This window comes from Zophobas morio, unplaced genomic scaffold (genome assembly GCF_036711695.1).
Source record: "Zophobas morio isolate AGI-343-1 ecotype UQ-CSIRO unplaced genomic scaffold, CSIRO_AGI_Zmor_V1 ptg000031l, whole genome shotgun sequence".
In the NCBI taxonomy this organism is placed as follows: domain Eukaryota; kingdom Metazoa; phylum Arthropoda; class Insecta; order Coleoptera; family Tenebrionidae; genus Zophobas; species Zophobas morio.
Window position 1 is genome coordinate 2,204,634 of NW_026972136.1, and position 22,327 is coordinate 2,226,960.

General features: G+C 28.5%; 1 protein-coding gene across 2 annotated transcripts in view; it reads right to left on the bottom strand.

Annotated features, from left to right (window-relative positions):
* Positions 1-14,071, bottom strand: part of LOC135139188 (uncharacterized) — a 33,162-nt gene extending 19,091 nt beyond the window's left edge. For both annotated transcript variants that reach the window (XM_064069322.1, XM_064069323.1), the window contains exon 1: positions 13,788-14,071. In XM_064069322.1, coding sequence (XP_063925392.1) covers positions 13,788-13,862 — 75 coding nt within the window. In that variant the 5' untranslated portion in view covers positions 13,863-14,071. The remainder of the gene's footprint in view (positions 1-13,787) is intronic.
* Between the last annotated feature and the right edge of the window lie 8,256 nt (positions 14,072-22,327).

Genomic DNA, 22,327 nt, shown 5'->3' on the forward strand with positions numbered 1-22,327 from the left:
TAGTTTTTTAAAAAATTTGGGATCCATTAGTGTTTTGTTTATAGAATGGGAATCTTCTCTCTCTAGGTATTTTGTTTTATAAAATTTGAAAAAATTTTGGGAGCCATTTTTGAAAGAATTTTAATGAATTTTGCCCCCCCCCTCACTATGTTCTATTTTTAAAAGAATTGGAAAGAATCTTGAGTGCTCAAAGTATTCTATTTTTTAAAGAGTTTGAAATCATTGCCTCTGGTGTTCTATTTTTCAAAAAATTTGAAGGAATCTTAAGGGCCATTAGTGTTTTGTTTTACAATGCACTGGAAAGAGTCTTGACAGGTCCTATTGTTCTGTTTTTGAAAAAAAAAAAATGTAAAAGTCTTGAGGGCTCCTGGCGTTTTGTATTCTGACGAATTTGAAAACATTTTGGGGTCCGTGGTGCTTGGTTTCCCAGAACTTGAGAGAATCTTGGTGACTTACTCTGGTATTGAGTGCTCAAAGTTCTCTGTTTTTGAAATTTTTTTAAAAGATCTTAGGGAATCCTGGTATTTTGTTTTTTGTAGAAACTACAAAAATCTTGAGAGTCGTTGGTATTCCTTTTTTAAAAAATTAGATGGAATGTCGGGGGCCGTTAGTGTTTTGTTTTTAAAAAAATTTAAAGATTCTTGGATGGAATTGATATCTTGTTTAAGGATGAACTTTCTAGAATCCTGAAAGTTCCCTGTATTCGGTTTTTGAAAAAGTTTGAAAAAACCTTGGAGGATGGTGTTTTGTTTTTTGAAGATTTTTGAAGAAATTGAAAGAATCTTGGAGGTTCTGGTGTTTTATTTTTGAAAAAAAAATTGGGGGTCCTGGTGTTTGGTTTTTTGAAGGATTTTAAAAAATCTTGGGGGTCCTTAGCATTCTGTTTTAGAAAGAAAATGAAAAATCTTAGAGAATCCTCGTACTTTTTTTTTTCAAGAATTTCAAAAAATCTTTGATGCCCTTGGTATTTAAGAATTTGGAATCTTTGGAGACTCGGTGTGTTTTTTTTAATGGATTTTAAAGAATCTTGGGGTATTGGTGTTTCGTTTTTGAAAAAATTTGAAAGCATTTTGGAGCGTCTGGTGTTCAGTTTTTGTAAGAATTTGAAAGAATCTTGGGGTCCTTGTGTTCCATTTTTGAAAGGATTTTAATGAATTTTGCTCCCCCCACTGTCTTCTATCTTTAAAAGAATTTGAAAGAATCTTGTGAGTCGTTTCTTGTCGAACTTGAAAAAATTTTGATTGGTTTTTACGAATTTGAAAGAATCTTGGGGGTTCCTTGTGTTCTAGTTTTTGAAAGAATTTGAAATAATTTTGAGTCTCCCTAGTGTTCCATTTGTAAAAGAACTTGGTAAAATCTTCTGGACCGTTAGTGTATAGTTTTAAAATTCTGTTCGGTTTTTGAAAGAAAATGAAAAAATCTTGGGGAATTCTGATGTTTTGTTTTTTGAAGATTTTGAAAGAATCGTGGCGCTCCTGGTGTTCTATTTTTTATAAAATTTGAAAGAATCTTGGGAGATATCGTGTTTTTTTTGGAAAAAATATTCAAGAAATCTTGGAGGCTCCTGGTGTTTGATTTTTGAAGAATTTTAAAGAATTTTGAGGACCTGATTTATTCAGGAGTTTGAAAAAACCTTGGGTGTTTTGTATTAAAATTAACCTGAAATAATCTTTCAGTACTCTGCTTTAGAAGAAATTGTCAAAATTGGAAAAGTATTTGGGAACCTGCATTTCGTCGTTAAGAATTTGAAGGAATCTTGGGAATTCTTGGTGTTCTTTTTTCGAAGGGATTTTAAAGAATCTTGAATCTTTGTGTTTTCTTTTCAAAAAATTAGAAAAAATCTTGGAACTGGTGCATCATTTCCAAAATATTCTCAAAAACGTTCCTAGACCTTCATGTCATAGGTAGATACGAAGTAATAAAATTCAAATAAATTTTAATGTCAAAAAACATTTTTTGCGGAAATTTGAAGACACCAATACAATAAAAATACATGGTTAGAATCACACAATATTAAAAAAAATAAAACAAAACTCAGAAAAATGCAACTTCCAAAACAAGCAACCTCGAGGCGGTTTTATAAAATCATAAAGCGTTTTTGCGCCTCATACGTCTAAATACCAGCTCACTGATTCCGAATTAAATCTTCCGCCTTTTTAACCACCAACTTATTCTCTCCTATGTAATTCACTCACACGATTGAATTAATTGCCCGTTTTAAATTGTTATTTTAAACATAATTAATTACACCAAACAAAAACGCGCACAAACGAACACAAAGGTTATTACGAGTACATTTTTAAATGATATAATCCGAAGGTTCCTAAAATTAAACAGATAAAATTTCTTCCTAAAATTATGAACGATAAAATTTTTGAAGTGTCGGTAATGAGTTATTATTTCAGAGTACGACTATCTGATTCTTTCGAATATTAGTACGTCCGGAAAAAACATTTTTTGGGCTAGGCAGTTTATTTGTGCAAAGGGATGAGCTAAATAATCCAGGAAAAATTGTGATTCAGAAAGTGACAAATTCATATTTTTTATAGTGCTAAATAGTATAGAAAAATTTTCTATAGAAAAATACGACAAATAATTTAATTCTTGGATACGGCAGGCTACTTGTGAAGCACTAACAAAATGCGGCGGAGCACCGTCATGTTGAATAGACACCCATTTTAGACAGCACTAATGCTCTATCTTGATTTGTTGTTTACTTATTGAGATAACGAATGTGTTATATCAGTGTAAATAGCGCTGATAGCCCCAATTTTGGCAACTTAGTTTTAATAAATAAAGCTTACAATTTACACCTGCATGTTTATTTTTTGTTTTGGCAAAAAAATATATCTAGAAGCGCTACTAAAATATTTTCATCGAAATAAGTCTACCATCTTATCAATATTAATAAAATATTGGCTTTAGGAAAAAAACATGTTTGCACAATTTATTTGTACTGTAATAAAAATACACGAAAAGTCAATTGTATTTATATTTATCGTTCTCTCCTTATTGCATAAATGGCAACAACTCTTTCTACATCAAGTACCCCAACCAGAGCTCTATTGAAACTGTTCCAAGAAGCGTTATCTCCCCTTTTTTTTATATATATATATATTTATGTGTGGTATCTAGACCGACAAAGCTAATCACAATTTCACACCTTTGTAAAGTTGTTGTTTAGAATTCTTGACCTTTAATAACACTTAACGTGTCTTATTCCAAAATATTTAATTCATTTCCGGAGTTAGATTACTGATTTCTAGAGAGCGGATTTCTAGGTTTAATGCTTTTTGTGAAAAATGTAACCACTTCAAAACTTTTTTATATCTGTAACTATGATACAATTTGGAGTCATTTGACACATTTTTTTTATGCTTATTTGCTTTTTTTTCAATTATATTCATATTAAAACTTATATGCTTATTTAATGCTTTTTTCGACGAATATGAGTTTTAATGCATATTTTGTTCAAATGCCCGCCTTGTCGGGATGACAAATACTTGTTAGTTAGGCGTATCGTATCGTATGCATTTTACCTGGACTTGACCATTGAAGTACACTTACTCAAGACCTTTTCTGTGAATAGGTTCCGGTCGTTTGGGTAATAAAATTTTATTATAGGATTGGAAAAATACTCCATACATTTTATGACTTTAATTTTCCGCCAGTTACAAATCTGGAATCGCCGTAGGGATACCTGTTCTAATAAACACGAAAAGTGAATCCAAAATTTTTAAAAATTTTCAAAAAAATTGCTTCAAATCGGTTCAATCGATTGAAAATTGGTGTCAAATTGTCGATACTCTTCCGTCAATTACAAATCCGAAATCGTAAAATATGATTCCAAATTTCCAAAATTTTTCTAAAAAATGGTTAAAATTAGTTCCATCGACTGAAAATTGGTGTCAAATTATAAAGAACCTTCCGCCAGTTATAGATCTGAGATCGCCGACAGGATATAATATGTGTTCCAATAAACACGAAAAGTGAATTCAAAATTTTCAAAAATTTGCCAAAAAAATAATTAAAATCGGTTCAATCGACCGAAAATTGGCGTCAAATTGTAGAAACTCTTCCGCCAGTTACAAATCTAAAATCGAAGTCACGATATCCAGTTCACTAAATACGAAAAGTGCATTCAAAATTTTCCAAAAAAATTAATAAAATTTGTTCAATCGACTGAAAATTGGCGTCAAATTGTTGGTAATCTTCCACCAAATACAAATTCGAAATCGCCATCACGATATCTCTTTCAGTAAATGCGAAAAGTGTATTCAGAATTTTCAAAACATTTCCAAAAAAATTATTATAATTGGTTCCATCGACGGAAAATTAGTGTCAAATTGTAGAGATTCTAAATAAACTAAAGTTCTAATTTTCTAAATATAAAAAAGATCTAATAAAATCTTAAAGAACCTGGTGCTCCTAGAAATGGCAGAAATTTTAGGTTTTATAAAACTCCTAGTAATTCCCAAAGTGTTAAAAATTTCCATAGATTTGAAAAACTCTAAAGAGTCTAAAGAGTCTAAGGACTAAATACCCTAAAGATTTTAAAGGCTTTAAAGGATCGAAGGACACTAAGGGGTTAAAAGTTAAAATTCTGTTCTGACTACTTGAAAGATTCTAAACGTTCTAGAGAAATTCTAAAAAGCCAGAGATTCTAAAACTTGTAAAAATCGCATGACGTCTTAAAATGTCAAAGATTTTAAAAATTCCAAAGACTTTAAAGACAACAAAAATCCCGAACGCCTTGAACACCCTAATTATTACCTTGTAAGTTTTGCAGACTGTAACGGTTATTTTAGCAGCTTTTAGCCCCACTCACCCACCCTCTCTTTTCTTAGAAGGTATGTCATTTGCCAAAATCAGTCTTATCTTACCAAGTACTAGCCTCGCCCACCCTTTTCTCAGAGAGTATGTCATTTGCCAAAGTCAGTCTTATCTTACCAAGTACTAGCCCCGCCCACCCACCCTCTCTATTCTTAGAAGATATGTCATCTGCCAAAATCAGTTGTATCTTAGCTAGTACTTGCTAAGGTAAAACTGATTGCGGCAAATTCCATACCCTCTAAGAAAATAGAGGGCGGGGCTAGTACTTATTACCGTCAGACTGATTTTAGTAAATGACATACTCTTTAAAAAAATAAAGGGTGGGTGGTTGGCGCTAGTATTCGCTAAGATAAGAGTGACTGTGGCAGATGATATACCTTCTAAGAAACTAGAGGGCGGGTGGGCGGGGCAGGTTTTTGATAAGATAAGACTGATTTTGGTAAATGATACATCCTCTAAGAAAATATTCTAAAAACTAAAGATTTTATAGATTCTAAAGAATCTAAAGACTCTAGGGATCAAAAGCTAAAATTTTGTTTCGAATACTTGAAAGATTCTAAACGTTCTAGACAAATTTCAAAAAGCCAAAGATTCTAAAACTTGTAAAAATCGCATGACGTCTTAAAATGTCAAAGATTTTAAAAATTCCAAAGACTTTAAAGATAAAAATCCTGAACGCCTTGAACATCCTAATTATTACCTTGTAAGTTTTCGAGACTGTAACGATTATTTTAGGAGCTACTAGCCCCACCCACCCACCCTCTCTTTTCTTAGATGGTATGTCATTTGCCAAAATCAGTCTTATCTTACCAAGTACTAGCCCCGCCCACCCTTTTCTCAGAGAGTATGTCATTTGCCAAAGTCAGTCTTATCTTACCAAGTACTAGCCCCGCCCGCCCACCCTCTCTATTCTTAGAGGATATGTCTTTTGCCAAAATCAGTTGTATCTTAGCTAGTACTTGCTAAGACAAAACTGATTGTGGCAAATTCCATAGCCTCAAAGAAAACAGAGAGCGGGGGGTGGGCTAGTACTATTTTAGTAAATGGCATACTCTTTAAAAAAATAAAGGGTTGGTGGGTGGCGCTAGTATTCGCTAAGATAAGAGTGACTGTGACAGATGATATACCTTCTAAGAAAATAGAGGGTGGGTGGGCGGGGCAGGTTTTTGATAAGTTCAGACTGATTTTGGTTTGGTAAATGATACATCTTCTAGATTCAACATTCGTTGCAAAATTCAAATTTGCGCTAACAACGAGTGTGGATATTGAACGCACATTCTCCAATTTTAAACACATTTTAAATGATCGCCGAAAAAATTTTACAGTGGACAACTTGGAACATATTACAATCATAAATTGTTTTAAAGAAAACTGAGATACGTGTGTAAAATATAAAGTCTAGGAGTATTGTAATAATATTTTATCCAAAGTTCTAAGAAGTGTTCTTTGATTTGTAATATGATTATGTTTTAATGCTTTTTTGCTTAAAATAAAACTTTTTTAATGAAAGTGTTATGCTTATTTAATGCTTTTTTGCTTAAAATAAAACTTTTTTATTGAAAATGTTGTGCTTATTTAAGCGCTTATTCTTAATTTTTTGTGCTTATAAATCCGCTCTCTACTGATTTCAGTACGAAAATGACATAACCATATATAGTGGCAATTTATAATTTATCGAGGATGCACCCTATGACTTAAACATCTAGAATTTCAACAATTTATAGATAAGATACCTGTCATGATTATGTTGTTGTAATCGTCTATTTATATCATTTTTTCGATGTATTTGCGTTGGATATTCCAAGTCTAATCACGGGTACAGGTTCATAACGGATGTTACAAAATGGAATAGATTCCAGTGACGATAAATGATGTAGCGATTGATAAACAATGCGATAAAGATGACCTGGTTACGTAGAAGTACAAACTGTAGAGGAGTCCCTCGAACATTGATTATTTTGAGGAATTAAATGACAAGTGAAATTTATATGATAGAGTGTAACTTTTTTAATGATTTTTTTTTGTTTACTAATTTAAGTCGGTCTCTAGACACATTAATTTCAAACAAAGATCTCTTGATAAATTCAAGGATAGTGTTATACCGTACAAGAAGACAACGCTCCAGTGGTTAAGACGATATAAAAACATTTCCCGGACTTCTCCTTGGCAGGCTAAAGCTTCCTTCTTATCTTGTTTTGAAATCTCATCAAATATATTTTTTCACTACCACCGGTTATGGAGACAGTACGGACAGTCTACGTATTAAACGGCATCAATTTTATTGACCAGAATTGTATGAATGATATTTCATTTATATTTCAATTACATTTTACTAAAAAGAGGTGTAGATCTGTATCTAGAGCTTGTTCCAGATAACAATTAAATCTTGTCTGTTGTGACAGAATCTTGGTGATTCAGACAAAACTGTTTGTGTTTTTTTGCAAATTTAATTTTTACTTTTGTAGAAATGTTTTCCCGCTTTGATTTCTGGTGAAAAGAATAACCACAATGACTAGTTTAATGTGGTATTAAAGTTATGAATATTTTATTGCTTGGCTGTGAATAAGTAATAACCGTAATAATCTCGGGATCGTTAAAACTCCGCCACAAAATTGGCTCAATTGGAACTAAATTGGGCTGCATCCAAAATAAAGTGTCGCAGATAAATCTGTGACACGCGATTTTTTTTTTAAATATAAATAACCGGAAAGTGTAAACATTTAAAATGTTTGTGCAAACCACTTGTACGTACAAAGGTATTACAAACCACAAAGGTATTTAAGCTTGTATTTTGTCTATAGATTAGACAACAACTTCGGTTGATTGTTTTCGAGAATAAGTGACCGACGTTCAATGAAAACAACAACCATTAATGCTGTGTCGAATTATTTTACTACAGTTTATAGTGTATTGTGTCCTCAAGAACCCAAATTTTGTATCGAAATGATTATTCTGTCAAGGTATCGAGAAACAAATATTTTTTATTAATATTAAATGAGGTCTAGTGCAAGTGAGTGTGCGTCTAGCAGAAGATTATTTAAATTGTAGAGTTCGACACCGACACCGACACCGATACAGACACCGGTCTGAACTGAGTCTAAACATACGCAATACGCTGCGCTATATTTTTATGCAATATTATTATAATAATTAGATATTTCTATATGATAAATAAATAAAAAAAGTATATTTTATAATAAATAACAATTGACAATACATGGATATTTTTTACTTTAATAACACAATCATCATTTTGCCAAAAAATACAAATGCAACGTATTCTTCAATTTTCCGATTTTAAAATGTTTCCATTTTTCAATTTCTCATTCAAATTTTGGATATGCATTTTTTCCGTTTCGGTTTTTATTTTTGTTCTATTTTACAATTTTTCGATTTTTCAATTTTTCATTTTTTTTCTGTTTCTGTAATTATACGATGTGCGACTTCTCGAGTTTTTAAACATTCCAGTTTTTGGTTTTGCAGCTTTTAAATGTTTCAATTTTTAGATTTTTTGCATTTTACAATTTCACGAGTTTTCAATTGTTCAATATTTCAATTTTCCATTTCTTCAATTTTTCGATTTGCATTTTCTTATTTTTTTAATTTCTCGGTTTTTCAGTGTTCTGATTTTATTATGTTTCTTTTTTCAGTGTGAAAATTTTCACATTTTGAATTTTACACTTTTTCGGTTTTCAATTTTTCGGTTTTTTAACTTTTAATTTTTTGTTTCTTCAATTTTTGACTTGCAATTTTTCCACGTTTTCTATTTTACATTTTTCATTTATTGGATTTTAAAACTTTTCATTTATTCGATTTTTTAATTTTTCGATTTTTGACTTTTCAATTTCTCGATATTTAATTTTTCAATTTTTCGATGCTCCGATGTTAAAGTTTTTCGACTTTACAATTTTTGGGTTTTCCAATTTTTCACTTGTGCGTTTCTCCTTCTTTCCAGTTTTTCCAGTTTTCATTTCTTTCTGATGTTTTGGTGTTTCAATTTTTAAATTTTTCAACTTTTCGTATCAAAAAAATGGAAAAAATGCAGAATTGTAAAATTGAAAAATCAAAAATGAAAAAACGAAAAAGTATAAAATAAAAACTTTGAAAAATCTAAAAATTGTAAATTAAGACCTTAAAAATCCCAAAAATTGCACAATGGAAAAATTTATAAATTGGAAATTCGAAGAACTGAAAAATCACAAATTGAAAATTTGAAAATTGAATAAACGGTAAAATGAAAATTAAACATTGAAAACTTGGAAAACTGGGGAAACGAAAAATTGAAAAATTGAAAAATTAGAAACTCAGAAAGTGGCAAATCGAAAAAATGAAAAATTGAAATAAGGAAACGGAAAAATTATAAAACCGAAAGATCAAAAACTTCAGAAATCGGAAAATCGGGTAATCAAGAAATCTCAAAAATTGCAACATTTAAAAATTTAAAAATTGGAAAATCGAGGAACTGAAAGATCACAAATTGAAAATTTGGAAAATTGAATAATAAAAAATCATAAAATCAAAAGAAATATTGAAAAAACAACAGAAATGAGGAAAGGAAAAATTCTTGTATGAAATCGAGAAAGTGAAAATAAAAAATCGGGAAAATGGAAATTAAAAATAAAGAACTTGAAAAATTGAAGAAACGAAAAATTGAAAAATCAAAAATTGAAAAATAAAAATCAAGAACTTGAAAAACTGAAGAAATGAAAAATTTAACAAATCGAAATATCAAAAATTAAGGAACTTAAGAAATCGGAAGATCGGATGATTGAAAAATCCCAAAAATTGCAAAAATTTAAAAATTGAAAAATTGAAAAATCAGAAATTGTACATTTGAAAAATTGAATAAACGAAAAATTCTTATATGAAATCGGGAAAATGAAAATAAAAATATCAGGAAAATGAAAAATTGAGAAAATGCAAATCGAAAAATTGAAGAAACGAAAAATTATCAAACCGAAACATTGAAAAAACGAAAAATTTTAAAAATAGATAAAATGAAAAATCGAAATACTGTTGACATCGAAAAACTGGAAAATTAATATTTAAGAAAATGAAAAATTATAAATTAAGAACAAAAAAACGCGACGAAACTTAAAATTGAAAAATCAAAAATTTGTAAAACTGACAAATTGAAAGATAAAAATTTAGAACTGAAAATATTGGAGACACGAAAAATTTTAAATCAAAAAATTAAAAATTGCGAAACTAAAACATCACACAAACAAACATTGAAATTGAAAAATATCAAAAATTGCAAAATTGAAACATTTAAAAATTGGAAAATCGATGAATTGAAAAATCACAAATCAAAAATTTGATAAAACAAAGGAAATGAAAAAGGAAAAATTCTTATATGAAATCGAGAAAATGGAAATAAAAAAATCGGCAAAGTGAAATTAAAAATCAAGAACTTGAAAAACTGAAGAAACAAATAATTGAAAAATCCCAAAAATTGCAAAATGGAAAAATTTAAAAATTGGAAAATCGAAGAACTGAAAAATCACAAATCAAAAATTTGAAAAAACAAGGGAAATGAAAAAAGGAAAAATTCTTATATAAAATTGAGAAAATGGAAACAAAAAAATCGGAAAATGAAAATTAAAAATCAAGAACTTGAAAAACTGAGGAAACAAATAATTAAAAAATCTCAAAAATTGCAAAATGGAAAAATTTAAGAATTGGAAATCGAGGAACTGAAAAATTATAAATTAAAAATTTGAGAAATTGAATAAAAACGAAAAATTATAAATTCGAAAGAAATATTGAAAAAACAACGTTGAAGAAAAAAGAAAAAATTCTGACATGAAAGCGAGAAAATGAAAATTCAAAATCGGAAAAATGAAAATTAAATATCAAGAACTTCAAAAACTGCGGGAACGGATAATTGAAAAATTTGGAAGTCGAGAATTTGAAAAATCGATAAAATTTTAAGATGAAAAAATGAAAAATCATATAACCGAAACATTAAAAAATCGAAAAATTGAAAAAACGAAAAATTGAGATATCAAAAAATTGCGATTTCGAAAAATTAAAAATGGAGAAAACGAAAAATTTTAAATTAAGATCTTGAAAAATTGAAGAAATGAGAAATTGAAGACTTTGGAAGTCGAGAAACTGAAATATTAAAAAAAAAAACAAAAATTATAAAACCGAAATATTGAAAAATTAAAAATCGAGAAAATAAAAAATTATACATTTGGAACTTGAAAAATTAAAGAAACGAATAACTGGACAAGAAAAATTTTAAAATGAAAAATTGAAGAACTTCAGAAATCGGAAAATGCAATATAATTAAAAAATCCCAAAAAATGCAAAATAGAAAAATTCGAAAGAAATATTAAAAAACAACGTAGATGAAAAAAGGAAAAATTCTTATATGAAATCGAGAAAACTAAAATAAAAAATCGAAAAATTGAAAAAATAAAGAAAACGAAAAAAACGAGAAATTGTGACTCCAAAAAAATTGCGACTTCGAAAAATTGAAAAAATTAAAAATGGAGAAAACGAAAAATTTTAAATTAAGAACTTGAAAAATTGAAGAAATGAGAAATTGAAGAATTTGGAAGTCGAGAAACTGAAATATTGAAAAAAAAAAATTATAAAACCGAAATATTGAAAAAATAAAAATCGAGAAAATGAAAAATTATACATTTGGAACTTGAAAAATTAAAGAAACGAAAAACTGGACAATAAAAATTTGTAAAACTGTGAAAATGAAAAATAAACATCAAGAACTTGAAAAATTGACGAAACGAAAAATTTTAAAATAAAAAATTTAAGAACTTCAGAAATCGGAAAATTGAATAATTGAAAAATCCCAAAAAATGCAAAATAGAAAAATTCGAAAGATATATTAAAAAAACAACGTAGATGAAAAAATCGAGAAATTTGAAATAAAAAATCGGAAAAATAAAAATTAAAAATCAAGAAATTGAAAAACTTAGGGAATGGATAATTGAAAAATTGAATCGAGAATTTGAAAAATCGATCAATTTTTAAGATGAACAAATGAAAAATTATAAAACCGAAACATTAAGAAATTTTAAATTACGAACTTGAAAAATTGATAAATCAAAAATTTGTAAAACTGAGAAATTGAAAAATAAAAATCTAGAACTCGAAAAACGGAAAACGAAAAATTACCAAACCGAAACATTGAAAAATGGAAAAATTAAAGACTTAAAAAAAAAATTGGTCAAAGTTAAATAAATCCAGATTTTTCGAAAAATTATAGGTAAGATTTGATTTCGCGAATTTTATTTTTTATAGTATATACATACACATTTATAAATTAAAATAAAGATATGTCTGTTGTTTCAAGTCAACATTTTTTTTAAAGACACGTATATCAATTTGGATAGATGCAATACTAATAATAACAGTACTAGACGGACGGTCAGTCAGACCGAAACGGGGGACCACTTTATTCATACTCTAGGGCTCATGAAACGACAAGAAAACATACAAGAACTAAATACTTTTTTTTTTTCTGTAAATTTGCCCAAGGCGTTATCAATTATCAGTATTATCACTTACCACTGCACCAGAAATAAAAAATTAAGGTGAATATTTCTAAATACAAAGGCAGTAAAAATACGAAATATGCATGGTAGTATAAAATTCACTTTTACAGAGAACATGTTTACTCGAATATGAATAATAATGCAATATACAAAGTCTGACCTTCAGAAAACACTACCATAGATAACACTGGAACTTTTATTGAAGAAGTTCAGTGTTAAGGAGACAGTGTTGAAACAATATTGACTTATAAAATCTTAACACGATTAATTGACGTTTTCTAAAAAAGACAAAAAGGGCGTCATTTCTAAACTTTTTTATCTAAATTTACTCCAGCTAATTACACATTCTAAAAATGAGAATACCAACTTAATTGTACCACTGACATTAAAGAAAAGCGATCGTAAATGTAAAGTTATGGTGCATAAATAAGTTCACTATTTGTATTCACAGAACAAAAGAAACAAACATGCTTTGAATGCAGCACTAAATTCACAAATAGACACCGAATAAAGTTTGATTTCTTAAAAATTGATTATTTTTCATTGTGTGTTATATCGACTTTAATAGCCGATGCACTTATCCCGAAAATCACATTATGGAATGAAATTTCCACAAATTCACACAAATAGCAAAACATTTATAATTATCGATAATTATTCAACAAGAATCTTGAACTTCGGTTTTGATTTAATATTCATGTTTTACATAATCCGCTTCTAATGAGCTGTCAATTCACCTCGACTCAAAAACGAGAAACACAATTCAGGTAGCGATATTAAACCGCAAAAACACGACTAAAATATTTCAGCCTTGCACATTACCGATCGTTCACACCTTGAAATTAATTTAGTACAATAATCTTGTTTTACAACTTCCAGTTGACACGTTCTACGTAAATACCGATATTGATAACAAGCAACAAGCAACAAAGGTACGCTAAAAACATCTACATAAAAAATTGGCAAACCTAGAGGCTATTAAATTAGAATTCGACATACAAAAGGCAAAAACCCTGGACTTGGGAAGCCAGATGACTCAGTCCAATTTGCGTGGAATCCCCACTAAAAGTCAAACTATGTGAATGATCGGGGGCACCACGCTGAATCACGCGCCCATTTGGAATCCCGTGGACTTTTTTGTACCAAGTTGCGTACATCAAGGCCACCGAAACGAACAATTTTGAAAAACAGGAATTGCCACAGGCTACACAGCCGAAAGGTACAGCCTGAACAGGTTCCTAATTACTATTCATCCGAAGACAACAAGCCAACTCGGCTTGGCGTCAGTCTCGACTTCGTCTTGCCACCTTGCCAAAAATTTGGGTTTCACTTTACTGCGCTGTCACGAACGCAGCGTAATCGTGCTGTAGCGGTTTCATTCATACCTTGATCCGCCTTGACTCTATTTGTGGTACCACTTATACCTACCGGTTCGAGTTTGGGAGTAGTGTCTGTGTTGGCTTGCACTACGAAAACACACACAAATAAAACACACCACAGCATTTCGGTCTGAGTTTTCACTGACAGGCTTCGAACGAATATTTTATGACACTTGCAGCACTATTACATAACTACATCATTTTTCAGTCTTCCGGTTGTACTGCTCGCGGCGTGTTTGGTCGTACTACTACTCGCTCCAGCACGCCAGCATTTTAATATGAAGACGAGGCTCGAAATTGAACTGGGGCCACGCGACTTGGCGGCTCGCGGGGCTGAGTTGGAGTGACTGATATTTAGAGCGATAGATTGATTAAATAAGATAATGGGCTGATAGGTGCGTTATCGAATTATGTGGCGATCTTACTTAACCTTGTCGGGCTATTACACTTTAATTAAGTCACCCAAACCGGCTAAAGGTCTCCGAGAGAATAGATCAGACTTCGGCCGGCAAGAATTTAGTACATATTTTGAAACATTATGCAAAATGTTCCGGGTTAGTTTTAGTGATTTTGTTTTCAGAACGCTGCGTATCTGGGTGATAGAAGTATGTATGGTGGCTTTAAATTCAGACATAAAAAAGTATTCGTATGTCTGGTAAGCAATATTAACTTGTCTGTGAAGAGTATAATCGGTGTGTTGTGCTCCACGAGGTTAAGTTAGTCATAATTTTTTATGCAGAGGAGATACCTAATCATAATGTGAGAACGTCAAAGTTGAACCAGATCACGCAATAATGTATTACGTAGGTCCGTAACGTAAAATCAATTTAGGGGAGATTTCTAAAAGTCTAGGAGGGGCGATGTTGTCCTATAAGGAATAACTGCTGTCCTTAATAGCGTTGGGTGACTGTTTTCTAATAAAAAATTGCTCCAGAGTTTTTTCGACAGATTGCGATTTTTATTTTCTGATAACTTCCATTAAATAAAAACTAGTTTTTTTGTTTCTTCAGATTTGCAGTTTGCAATTTTTCGACTTTTCAAGTTAAATTTTTTATTTATTTATTATAATTTTTTCAATTTTTCGGTTCTTCAATTTTCGATTTTTTAATGTAGGAATTTTATAACTTTTTGGTTTTTTAATTTAAATTTTTTCAATTTTTCGTTGCTGCAATTTCTTAGTTTTTCATTTTTCTGTTTCGTTAATTTCACGATATTTATCTCTTCGAGTTTTCATTTTTAAATTTTCCAGTTTTCCGATTTTCCAACTTTTGGACGTTGAAATTTAAAAATTTTGGAATTTTTCAATAAGCAATTTCATGAGTTTTCAGTTTCATGTGTTTTCGATTTCTCAACTTTTCATTTCTTCAGTTTTTCGTTTCGGTTTTTTATTTCTATTATTTTCTCAATTTTTCGGTTTTTCAGTGTTTTGAATTTATTATTTTCGTTTTGAAAATGTAAAAGTTTTGAATTTTTAGATTTTTTATTTTTCCTTTTCTTCAATTTTTGATTTGCAGTTTTCTGGTTTTCATTTTAAACGTGTATTTAATAATTTTTCAATTTTTCGATCGACAGTATTACAGTTTGTCGACATTACAGTTTTGACGATTCCAAAATTTTTCGATTTTACAATTTTTGGGTTTTCCAATTTTTCCCTGCATTATTTTTTTCCATTTTCAAGTTTCTGGATTTTTAGTTTTCCAATGTTTGACTTTTTGTTTCTTCAGTTTTTCGAAAGAGTGCAAAATTGAAAAAACGAAATATTGTAAAATACAAATAATAATCCCAAAAATAGCTAAACCGAAAAATTTCAAAATTAGAGAAATTGTAATTTCCCGCTTTTTCAGTTCTACGATTTTTCAATTTTGCGAATCAAATGAAAAAAATTACGCAACTGTTAAAGTAAAAAAACCAAAAACGAAAAAACAGATAAGTACACAATAAAAATTTCGAAAAATCAAACATTCTAAATTCAGAACTTAAAAAAATTGGAAAAATCAAAAATTGAAAATTCGAAAAACTCCAATATTATTTTTTCGGTTATTTATTTCTATTATTTTCTCAATTTTTCGGTTTTTCAGTGTTTTGAATTTATAATTTTCTTTTTAACAATGTAAAATTTTTGAATTTTTAATTTTCCAAATTTTGGATTTTTTATTTTCTCGTTTCTGCAATTTTTGATTTGCAGTTTTCTGGTTTTCATTTTAAACGTGCATTTAATAATTTTTCAATTTTCCGATTTTTAATTGCAATTTCTCTATGCTCCACTTTTTCGATTTTGCAATCTCTCGCTTTTCTCTTTTTTTTCTCCCTTTTTTCCTAAATTAATAACTTGAAAAACCTGAATAAATGCGAAAGTGAAAAATTTGAAGATTAACGTGAGCAACTTAAATAAATATTGTAAAATCCAAATATTTAATCCCAAAAATGCAAAATTGAAAATTTTCAAAATTAGAAGCATTGAAATTTCTCGCTTTTTCACTTTTACGATTTTTCAACTTCTCGAATCAAATAAAGGTAAAATTACACAAGTGTAAAACTAAAAAACCAAAAATGAAAAAACAAAATAGTACAGAATAAAAATGGTGAAAAATCAAAAATTCTAAATCAATAACTTAAAAAAATTGGAAGAATAAAAAATTGAAAAATCGAAAAACTCCAAATTCGAAAAAAAAACAAAATATTGTAAAATCGAAATATTGGAAATAAAGAAATCAGAAAATTGGATAATTGAGAAATCCCAAAAATTGCAAAATTGAAAACTTTAAAAAATGGTGGATTTGAAACTTTTGCAGTTTTTCGATTTTTCAATTTTTACCGATTTTTAGTTTTTCGATTTTTAATTCTTCCATTTTTCAATTTTTAATTCTCCGATTTTTCAATTTTTCGTTTTTTCAACTCTTCATTTCTTCAGTTTTTGTTTGGGTTATTTATTTGTATTATTTTCTCAATTTTTCGGTTTTTCAGTGTTTTGAATTTATAATTTTCTTTTTGACAATGTAAAATTATTAAATTTTTGATTTTCCAACTTTTGGATTTTTTATTTTCCCGTTTCTGCAATTTTTGATTTGCAGTTTTCTGGTTTTCATTTTAAACGTGCATTTAATAATTTTTCAATTTTCCAATTTTTAATTGCAATTTCTCTATGCTCCACTTTTTCGATTTTGCAATTTCTCGCTTTTCTCTTTTTTTTTCTCTTTTTTCCTAAATTAATAACTTCAAAAACCTCAATAAATGCGAAAGTGAAAAATTGGAAGATTAACTTGAGCAACTTAAATACATATTGTAAAATCCAAATATTTAATCCCAAAAATTGCAAAATTGAAAATTTTCAAAATTAGAAGAATTGAAATTTCTCGCTTTTTCACTTTTACGATTTTTCAACTTTTCGAATCAAATAAAGGAAAAATTACACAACTGTAAAACTAAAAAGCCAAAAATGAAAAAACAAAAGAGTACAGAATAAAACTTTTGAAAAATCAAAAATTCTAAATGAGAAATTGAAAAATAGAAAACCTAAAAATTGTGCAACTTAAAAATGGAAACAGTACAAAATCGAAAAAGTGAAATATGTATTAAAAAATCAAAATATTGAAAATTAAAGAAATCAGAAAATCGGATAATTGAAAAATCCCAAAAATTGCAACATTGAAAAATTTAAAAGTTGGTGGAATTGAAATTTCTCGTTTTTCGAAACAAAAAAAAGGAAAAATTGCAAAAATGTAAAACTAAAAAATCAAAAATGAAAAAACGAAAGAGCACAAAATCAAAATTTTGAAAAATCTAAAAAATCTAAATCAAGAACTTGAAAAAATTGAAGAAATCGGAAATCGAAAAATCGAAACAAAAAATTAAAAATCGAAAAAGTACAAAATCGCAAAAACGAAATATTCCAAAATCTAAATATCAAAAAATAAATCGGAAAATCGGCTAATTATTGAGAAAATCAAAAATCGCAAAATTGAAAAATTTTAAAATTGGAGGAATTGAGAATTCGAAAATGAAAACGATGAAATACAAAGTGAAAAATTTGGAAAATCTAAAAATTATAAATCAAGAACTTGAAAAAAAATTGAAGAAATGAGAAATTGAAAAATCGAAAAAGCACAAAATCGAAAAAACGAAATAATATTGTAAAATCTAAATATCAAAAACTAAATAAATTGTAAAACTGTAAGATTGAAAAATCAAAAACGAAAAAAAAATAATAAAGGACAAAATGAAAATTTTGAAAAATCTAAAAATTGTAAATCAAGAACTCGAAACAATTGAAGAAATGAAAAATTGAAAATTCCAAACAGTGCAAAAATTGAGAAAACAAAATACATATTAAAAATTAAAGAAATTGGAAAATAGGCTAATTGAGAAATTCAGAAATTGAAAAATTTTAAAATCATAGGAACTGAAATGTTTTGCTTTTCAGTATTTCGATTTTTCATTTTTTTTAATCAAAAGAAGAAAAATTTTTAAAATAGTAAAGTTGAAAATTCAAAAATGAAAACAAAGAAGTACAAAGTCAAAAATTTGTAAAATCTAAAAATTCTAAACGAAGAACTTGACAAAAATTGAAGAAATGAGAAACCGAAAATTCGAAAAAGTGCAAAATGGAGAAATCGAAAAATCGGCCAATTGCGAAACCCAAAAATTGCAAAATTGAAAAATTTAAAAATTGTAAGAACTGAAATTTCTCGCTTTACAGTTTTTCGATTTTTCAATTTTTTCCGATTTTTAGTTTTTCGATTTTTAATTCTTAGATTTTTCAATTTTTCGAATCATCAGAAGGAAAAATTTTAAAATTGTAAAATTGAAAATTCAAATATGAAACCGAAGAAATACAAGGTGAAAAATTTGGACAATCTAAAAATTCTAAATCCAAAACCTAAAAAAAAGTGAAAAAATGAGAAATTGAAAAATCGAAACAAAAAATTGAGCAACTTAAAAGTGCAAAATCGAAAAAAAGAAATATGTATTCTAAAATCTAAATAACAAAAATTGCAAAATTGAAAAATTTAAAAATTGGAGAAATTGACATTTTTCGCGTTTTCAGTCCTGCGATTCTTCGACTTTTTTCCGATTTCTGGCTTTTCGATTTTTAATTTTTCGATCTTTCAACTTTTCGAATCAAAAAAGCAAAAATTCTGAGACTGTAAAATTGAAAAATCGAAAAAACAAAAAAGGACAAAATTAAAATTTTAAAAAATCTAAAAATTGTAAATCAAGAACTTGAAAAATAGAAGAAATGAAAAATTGAAAATTCGCAAAAGCGCAAAATCGAGAAAACGAAATATTGTAAAGTCAAAAATTAAATAAATTCCAAAATCGGCTAATTGAGAAATCCCAAAAAATGCAAAATTGAAAACTTTAAAATTGGTGGAATTGAAATTTCTCGTTTTTTCGAATAAAAAAAAAGGAAAAATTGCAGAATTGTAAAACTAAAAGATCAAAAATGAAAAAACGAAAGAGTACAAAATCAAAATTTCGAAAAACTAAAAATTCTGAATCAAAAACTTGAAAAAAATGAAAGCAATGAAAGCAATTAAAAAATCTCAAGATTAAAAATTGTGCAACTTCAAAATGGAAACAGTACAAAATCGGAAAAACGAAATATTGTAAAATTAAAATATCGAAAATTTTAAAAATTCGAAAATCGGCTAATTGAAAGATTCAAAAATTGCAAAATTGAAAAATTTAAAAATTGGCGGAATTGAAATTTTTCGCTTTTTCAGTTTTGCGATTTTTCGATGTTTTCCAATTTTTTAGTTTTTCGACTTTTCAACAAGCAAAAATTGTAAAACTGTAAAATTGAAAATTCGACAACTAAAAAACAAAAAAGGACAAAATTAAAATTTTGAAAAATCTAAAAATTCTAAATCAAGAACTTGAGAAAAACGAAATATTGGGAAGTCGAAAACTAAAGAAATCGAAAAATCGGCCAATTGCGAAATCCAAAAATTGCAAAACTTCAAAAATTGGAGGAATCGAAATTTCTCGCTTTTCAGTTTTTCGATTTTTCAATTTTTTCCGATTTTTGGTTTTTCGGTTTTTAATTCTTTAATTTTTCAGTTTTTCGATTTATCAATTTTTCGAATCAAAAAAGGAAAAATTTTAAAATTGTAAAATTGAACATTCAAAAATGCCAACGAAGAAATACAAAGCGAAAAATTTGGAAAATTTAAAATTTCTAAATCAAGAACTTGAAAAAAATTGAAGAAATGAGAAATTGAAAAATCGAAACAAAAAATTGAGCAACTTAAAAATCGAAAATTGCAAAATCGAAAAAACGAAATATTGTAAAATCTAAATATCAAAAATTAAATAAATCGGAAAATCGGGTAATTGAGAATCTCAAACATTGCAACAGTGAAAAATTAAAAAATTGGCGAAGTTGAAAAAGCACAAATTGAACGTTTGCAAAATTTAATAAACGAAAAAAGAAAGGTAATGAAAAAAGGAAAATTTCTGCCATAAAATCTTGAAAATGAAAATTAATAAAACGGGAAAATGAAAAATAAAATTGAAAAATCGAAAAATTAAAAACTGGGAAATTACAAATCGAAAATTGAAAAAATTTGGAAGTCGAGAAAGTGAAAAAGTGAAAAAATGAACGTTGAAAAAATGAAAAATTGTAATATCAAGAAATTTTTCAATTTTTAGATTGTTCACCTTTTCGAACCAAAAAAGGAAAAATTTTAAAATTGTAAAATTGAAAAATCAAAAATGAAAACGGAAAAGTACGAAATCAAAATTTTGGAAAACCTAAAAATTCTAAATCAGGAACTTGAAAAAACTGAAGCAATGAGAAACTGAGCAACTTAAAAATCGAAAAATCGAAATATTGTGAAATCGAAATATTAGAAATCCAGAAATCGCAAAATTGAAAGATTTTAAAAATTGGTGGAATTGAAAAATCAAAGATTGAATGTTTGAAAAATTGAATAAATGATAAAAAGAAAGAGATTGAAAAATTAAAGGAAATCAAAAACGGAAAATTTTAAATCAGAAAATGGAAAAATTGTAAAGTTGAGAAACTGAAAAAGTGAATAAATTGATATTGAAAAAACGAAAAATTGTAATATAAAAAAATTGGTCGAAGGTAAATAAATAAGTCTTAATTACATACTTACAAAATTGGACAACAATCGGTCAAGTAATTTCGGAGATTATGCGTCTAATACAAATCGACACACACAGACAGACAGACAGACAGACAGACGGACGGACAAGCAGACAGACAGATAAAAAGAAACGGAGAACCACTTAGCAAACACAAAGGCGCTATAAAAGCAAGATATGTACATTCACATAAAATTTCACTTTTACATAGGACATGTTTACTCAAAATATACAAAGTCTGACCTTCAAGAAAATAATGACATAGATAACACTAAAGGTTTTATTGAGGAAGTTTAGTGTTAAGGACGGAGTGTTGAAATGGTGACTTATAAAAAATCCTAACACCGCTAATTCACGTTTTCTTGAGATACAATCAAAAATTGCAAATCGAAAAAGTGCAGACCCGAAAAATGGAAAAATTTGGAAGTCGAGAAACTCAAAAAGTGAAAAAATTAAAGTTGAAAAAACGTAAAATTGTATCTAATTGTAAAAATTGGTCGAAGGTAAGTGAATCCAGATTTTTCGAAAAATCATAAGATTTGATTTTCAGAACGAAGAAATTCTTAAACAAGAAGACAACTGCAGAAAAGTGGATACTCCACGAAATATTTTATTATTTAACTATATATTAACAGACGAAGCTTTAAATGACTTTGAAAAAAAGTCAATAATGTGTTGCTTCATCTACCAAGTTTGAACTTGACACTTTAAGCAACGCTTAACACAAAATCAGTAAAATAGTCCATAATAAAAATTTTTGCAACCCGATACCACGAATTGTTCGTTATTCGCATAGTTTACTCATCACTTGACATCGTATTTTCCAGGTCCCCTCTTTGTTAATAAAGGTATTTTTTGAACAAATACTACAAATGATATACTTAATGCACTTTTTATCAGGAATCACTCTGATACATTCTTTTATTATTATTGTTATCATGGGTAATTCCCAATTGAGCAAAATTTTCACTGCCCTTTATCGCTTACGTTTTTCCCTTAATCACCACAATAAAGCTTGAGCAACGGATGTCGTCCACAGATTTCAATAACATCCCAAAATTGATGTTTCTCCCAATAGGTTTATCTTTTTTTTTTTAATTAAACACTCCGTCGATTGCGATAATTGTACAAGCCCGTATGAGTCAGTGTCGCGCCGACTACGTCACAAAAGTAAACAATTAGACATACTCTTCCAGAATTCCACCGGCTACATGTAATTTTTTTTCGTAATTTGTCACTTTCATGCAAACCACAGGCTTTCTGAATATCAATCCAATGGTAATTAAATTATGGTAATATTTACGTAAGACGTATTTTGTGGCGTTCATGGATTTTCATGTGATGTTACTATTTATTTACATGCAAATTCATGATGTTTGTGCGGCAAAATATTTAAATTGTGGTAACTGTGCACTGAAATCAAACAATAAAATGAATCAGTGCGTCGTCAGCGAAAAATAGATAAGTGACACATTGTCA